This window comes from Chelon labrosus (genome assembly GCF_963514085.1).
Source record: "Chelon labrosus genome assembly, chromosome: 2".
Lineage (NCBI taxonomy): Eukaryota > Metazoa > Chordata > Actinopteri > Mugiliformes > Mugilidae > Chelon > Chelon labrosus.
In genome coordinates this window covers 19,128,893-19,134,892 of record NC_140338.1, presented here as the reverse complement: position 1 = coordinate 19,134,892, position 6,000 = coordinate 19,128,893, and the positions used below count along the sequence as shown (strand labels likewise).

At 41.9% G+C, this 6,000-nt stretch overlaps 1 protein-coding gene across 1 annotated transcript; it reads right to left on the bottom strand.

Annotated features, from left to right (window-relative positions):
- Positions 1 to 297: 297 nt before the first annotated feature.
- Positions 298 to 4,297, bottom strand: cnga1a (cyclic nucleotide gated channel subunit alpha 1a; the record flags this gene model as incomplete). The annotated part of the gene is made up of 7 exons (XM_084556155.1): positions 298 to 1,325; positions 1,424 to 2,034; positions 2,994 to 3,100; positions 3,459 to 3,563; positions 3,656 to 3,787; positions 4,044 to 4,109; positions 4,203 to 4,297. 7 exons carry the CDS (start codon positions 4,295 to 4,297, stop codon positions 396 to 398), a joined length of 2,046 nt encoding a protein of 681 aa, XP_084412281.1. The 3' UTR covers positions 298 to 395.
- Between the last annotated feature and the right edge of the window lie 1,703 nt (positions 4,298 to 6,000).

The following is a 6,000-nucleotide window of genomic DNA, read 5'->3' as shown; positions in this document are numbered from 1 at the left end:
TATCGTCATGTGGACAACGGCATATAAGGAGTATGAATATGAAAATCACAATAAATAGGACAATTTGAAACTTAATTGAAATCAATGTCAATATTCATGTGAGTGTGAATGAATGGTTGTCTGTCTCTCTCTGTTAGCCCTGCGACCCCCCGCGACCCTTCACAGGACAAGCGGTTACAGAAGATGAATGAATGAATGAATGAATGTCAATATTGTCATTGGCAACATTTGTCTGTTATTTAAATTTTATTATATATATAATATATATACAATGGCAACACATTTTAGGACATGTTACAGTGGGTGTTTTGGTCCCTCTTAAGCTTATCTTAATCTATTTAATTATCACTGAGTTATTTGAAGTCCAGTCAGAAAGATTTCTTTGTGGGATGGGTTTATTTTTTCTCCTCCTCTGTCATTTCCTCATCTTTCTTCTCTTCTTCTGCATCTTCCCCCTTTCCTTCTTCATCTTTAGTTTCATCCGTTTTCTCTCCTTCTCCGTCTTCCGCTTTTTCACCTTCCTTTGTCTCAACCACCTCCACCGCTTTTTTCACTTCTTCCTCCTCCTCCTCATCTTCTTCTACCTCCTCGCCCGTTAGGTGCTCCAGATCTTTGATGCGATGCCTCAGAGTTTTGTCAGCGCTCTTGTAATTTCCCAGGATTTTCTTGAGCTTCATTTGCATCAGCTCCATTGTGCCGTATAATTTATTGACCTTATCCTCCAGCTCTTTGACCTCGGGCTTGATGTTAGCTGGGTCCAAATCTATCAGGCCATCTTTCATCAGGATCTGACGACCCTTCTCCTCTAGCATGGCTTTGGCATCTGGATACTCTTGCAGGGATTCCATGAGGTCATCCTTGGACAGGCAGAAGAGATCTGCGTATCCGATGCTGCGAATGTTGGCTGTCCGCCTGTTGCCCGCTTTGCTGCCTTTAATATTCAGGATGCTGATCTCACCAAAGTAGCTGCCGCTTCCTAATACAACAAACTGTGTGACGCCATCATCAGCAACGACTGCAAGTTTTCCATCCTTGATAATATACATTTCACGGCCAATGTCACCTTTTTTGCAGATGTAGTCCCCGGGGCTGAACACCTGCGGCCTTAGTTTAAGCACCAGCTCAATCAGCAGGCCCGCCTCACAGTCTGCAAAAATGCGGACTTTCCTCAGCGTGTCCATGTGGACTTGAATGGCTATTTCTGCTTTTAGCTTGTCTGGAAGATACCGCAGCACTTCTCTTTCATCCTGCGCTTTGCCATTGTTCCACAGATAATCAAACCACTTGATGACTCGCAACTCAAGCTCCTTGCTCACCTTTCGAACCTGTAAATGAAAAGAAGAGTATTAAAAGAACAATCAAAGACCAGATAATTGTACCAGTGTAACTCTTAAACCAGATTTTTATGTGAAGGTTTGACGACCTGCATGTACTGCTTGATGTTGTCAATGCGAGACTGGAACTGGGCTTGGGCAGCATTCATATTGGAAATCATGGTAGCAATGTTTCCCACAATGGTAGCAAAGATCAAGACTCCAACTAAGAAGTCCACCACATGAAATAAAAATTCTGAGTCCAGAGCTGGTGGTGGTGTTTCTCCGATGGTGGTCAGGGTCAGTGTGGACCAGTAGAGGCTGAACGCGTACTTCCTCATAGGTAGCCCAAAGTCAGGCTCTTCTGGATCATCCAGAGCCGGGTAAACCCAGTCATCAGCACCAAAACCAATATATTTAGAGAAAGAGAAGAACATGCAGGCATTCCAGTGGATGATAATGAGGATGTACATAATAAGGTTTCCAATGCGGAAGATGTTGGGGTAGTTGGTTTTAGTCTCTGTCCTTGTGAAGAACTCCAACATGCGGCCGATTCTCAGCAGCTTGTTGATGCGGATCTCTGGGTAGCTGAGGCCGAAGTAAAAATAGAAGATGTCAGTGGGCAGCATTGAGACAAAATCGAGGCGAAACTGGAAGCTGGCAATGTATCGATCCCGAAGCAGCTTCTCATCTTTCACCATCAGGCCTTGTTCGAGGTAACCTGCATTGGAAGACGTCAAAAGGTCACAATGTGAACTACCACTGATGCTGTATAATCACCTTTTGATTGCATGTGGTATCCATTGAACATTCAAACTGAAACAACAAGGCACCTTTTAGGGTTGAAGCTTGCTTTTCAAAGCTGTGACTGCGTGCGCAAACTAGTCTTTGTACAATTTCTGCTCAGTCACAACGAATTTGACGAAGATTTGAAGACAAGTACCGTTTTGGTTGTTGTTCCTGTCCTTACTGGTTGTGAAAACCTCTACAATTCTTGTTTACAGTACGTGCAAAACCACACTTTATCGCGTTCAGCAGAAGCTAATGCCAAACATCAGCACCATGAGCTGCATCTTTCAAAGTTATAATCTTTTCAGGGCCAGATTCCCAGTTTGTATTTCCCTGGACTGTGTTTCTTTGCTACAGTAACAGTAATATACGTTATCAATTTCAGTGAAAGTAACCTTGTGAAAAGGAGGAACATTTATATATTAAATTTTAAAGTATTTTCTGTCAGGACTCCCCCCTTCTGTGTTTTCTGGCAGCAGCTCACTCTCTCCACCCCTCTGCCCTGGTTCATTGAACTCACTTGCTTTACGTCTACTCGTCAAGCCTCCATACAGGACGTGGTCTCTGAGTCCACCTTCGCCAGTTCGTTCTGTCTTGTTCAGTGGTGACTATTCGACAGTGCCTTTGAGGTCTGTTAGACTTTTCTAGTTCTTGCCACTTCCTCTTTGTTCACAGTTTGCCTGAGTGAGCTTTAATCAACCTGTGCATTCAGTGCAGCTCTCTCTAGACTCAGTACTGTGACCACCTGCCATCTGCTGCCTAAGTTTTATTAAACAGTTGAATTGCCAGGGCTTGTGTCAGTGTCTGCATTTGGGTCTTTTGAGGAAACCTCACAATTCTCTGCAGTTTGGTTTGATCAGTTTTTTTTTTTGTTTGTTTGTTTGTTTTTACCTGTTCTGGACTTGAAGGCCATGTCAGCCAGGTAGATAATGTCCGAGGTGTAGTCCAAAATAATCCAGTAAATGAAGTAGTTGTCCTGCAGCTCCTCAAAGCAAGCCCTGTTTGCAGGAGAAGAAGACCACCAGCAGTAATTGTGTTTTTAGAAACCAAGAATACTGAGCACAGTCTCCATTGTGTCCTATTGAGCTGTTGCTGCTTCTCAGGTTGATGGAGCTACAGTCCACTGGTATCCACACTAACGCACTACTTTCCATTCATTACTGCTTTGCATTCAAACTAAATCAAAGAACTTGCCACTCAGCTTTTGAAAGGCCGAGTCTATTCCGCTGTGGAAAGCCAAGCAGCTGCTAAAATGAATTTGTAATTTCTGTGGTGTAGAATAAGAAATGAATAGCAGCTGAAGAATGTGAATATTTGACCTGAAGGGAAACTACAGCACTGATTTATAGAAGTCACCTGGCTATGATCATGGTCCAATTGTACATGACTGGTAGTGTGATGATGAACAGCCAGTTGTAGTACAGATTCCCAGCCGGATTAATGACAAATAATTCTTTGGGCCTATAAAACGACAGAATGAAAGTGAAAATTAAATTCCTGAGAGCATGCAGAAGTATTTCCTTGAGGATGACCCGTGAAATTATTTTGCTTACTTATCTTTGTCCTTCTCCTTCTCCTTTTGTTTTTCCTTCTCTTTTTCCTTCTCCTTTTCTTTCTCTTTCTCCTTTTCTTCTTTTTCCTTTGCTTCCTTTTCCTCCTTTTCTTTCTGTTCCTTCTCTTTCTTTCTGCAATGAGGATTAATACTTTTGAGAATACCAAGCATGAAACATTATTTCACAGCACCACTCACTAAAAGGCTTTGACATAAACTAAGTACTCTTTTTTCTCCTTCTTCTCCTTTTTTCGCTTTTTCTTTTTCTCTCTGCAGAAAGATGAATTAAACCCATTAAACAGGCTTACCGGTCGGACTTTGGAAGAAATAAAAGAAACTGTCATTTAAAGGGCTTCACTTATCTCTTGGTGGCTCCACGTCGTACTTACTCTTCTTCGTTGTTGTTGCTGTTATTCATATTGCTCAGGTGATGAGGATGTAATTGAGGTGCACTTCTGCAACAGGCACAACACACGAGGTTAATTAATCCCTTGTTATTTCTCACTAATGTACCCCGAGCCCTCTCATTGAGCTACTCTGGCGCTTACAGTTCACCCTCACTGTGCTCGTCACTGTCTGTGGCGAGCTGCGGTGCACTGTGAGGGGGCACGGCAAGGTGGGGTGGGGTGGGAGAAGCAGCCATGGCAGCAGATCTGCAAAAATAAATCAAGGGTGGAGATTTAGCGCGAGGGCGACAGCTCTAGAATAGATTTGATAGTTTTGAGGTTACAGTAATTGTTCTTAAGGTATTTAAAGACGCTGCATGATAGACGGGTAAAATGGACCCTCAAATTATGTACATTTTAGAGCTGAAACTGACACTAATTAAATGAGGTTTGAAGCAAATAATACAAAAAAATGTCTTTTTTTTAATATGTTTTCCTGTTTTACATTAACGTAGACTGCCATACTGCTGAGGAAACCATTGTCTTGGTGTCTGGGAACTTGTGGCAGACATAATCACTGGTTTTAGCTCTTCAGTCATGGAAAATAAGAGTACATTTCTTCCACTTCCTACACCCTTACATGTACGAGATGAACATTTTACACACATAAATTTACAAGCTTATATAATACAACCCAAACCTCTCAGATTTATTTCACTGTCCCTCCATAAAAAACTGTAAAGCAGTTCAAAGTAGCTCCAACTCCAGCAGCCACAGGAGGAACATGCTGTTAACGTGCTGGTGCTTCATTAGCAGCTCAATACCTAACATTGCTGCATTATGTTATATTGGTTATTTTACTCTAACAAAGGCTTTAAGTTTTTTTCCTTCACTGCTCTGATGTATTCTTAGTAACTAAATTATTACAGGTTGCACGGCAGCACGCACAGTGCACCAAATCATAACGTGACATAATACAGTTTGTATGCTCATTATTCCATCTGTCCTGTCATTAACATACATATTACCTGTACATGTAATGTTCTCTTTGGTCAAACATTTTAAATAAGTGAAATCGTTTGCATGGCACGTCCAGCGGTACATTAAGCAACTGAAATAAGCAAATGTCATTGAAATTATAGTTGTCGCATCACCGCATATTAGTAGGTGAAACAAAGCTGTTGAGATATTATTATTTTTATTATTATTATTATTATTATTATTATTAATAAACAAGCACAAGGTGCCGCAAACTCAACTTCCTGCGTGAAGCGATGAATTGATGATCCAGTTTTGTCAGACTTAGCTTACCTTTTCCTTTTCTCTTTAATGCGACGTGAAGTCCATTTCCTTTAATCCACGCGTAGTTTTTGTGTCGAGCTCTGGAAGCTAGCCACTCACAGATTTGTCGTATCAATCTCTGAATGCAAATTAAAATAATATCAAAGTGTAGCTGGGCAACTGACACCTGTGGGCATGGAGTCTAACTAATTGTGTCAAAGAGTCTCGGTGACCCTGACAAGGATTTGTGGATTAGAGTTGGCTGAGAAGAGGAGAGGTCACTTGTCCTCCTTGTTTGTCCACTCAAGTGGGACACAATCAAAGTAGTGTTTGGATCCTCAATTCACCTTGTTAGTGAGCATAACTAACCTGAAAATCACTTTTGTGTTGACACTTTTAAATATCTGCGACAGAGTGTAATTTTCCTGACCAGTTGCGGAACAGCGGAGGATTTAGTCACACGCTCTTCTCCTGCTCAGTCAGCACTCTCAGCCATATCCTGCTCTGATCCTATTAGACCGTGCCCGGTAGAGCAGATTTCAGATCTGGTATATCTGGTTCCCTTTAAATGAGAGTGGAATTAAAGCTGAACCTCTATCAGTGTTGAGCGGCGTGTCCAGATCCCCATCCCTCGGGTACACTGCAGAAATGCTGTGGTTCAGTGGCTCTCCCTGTTGGC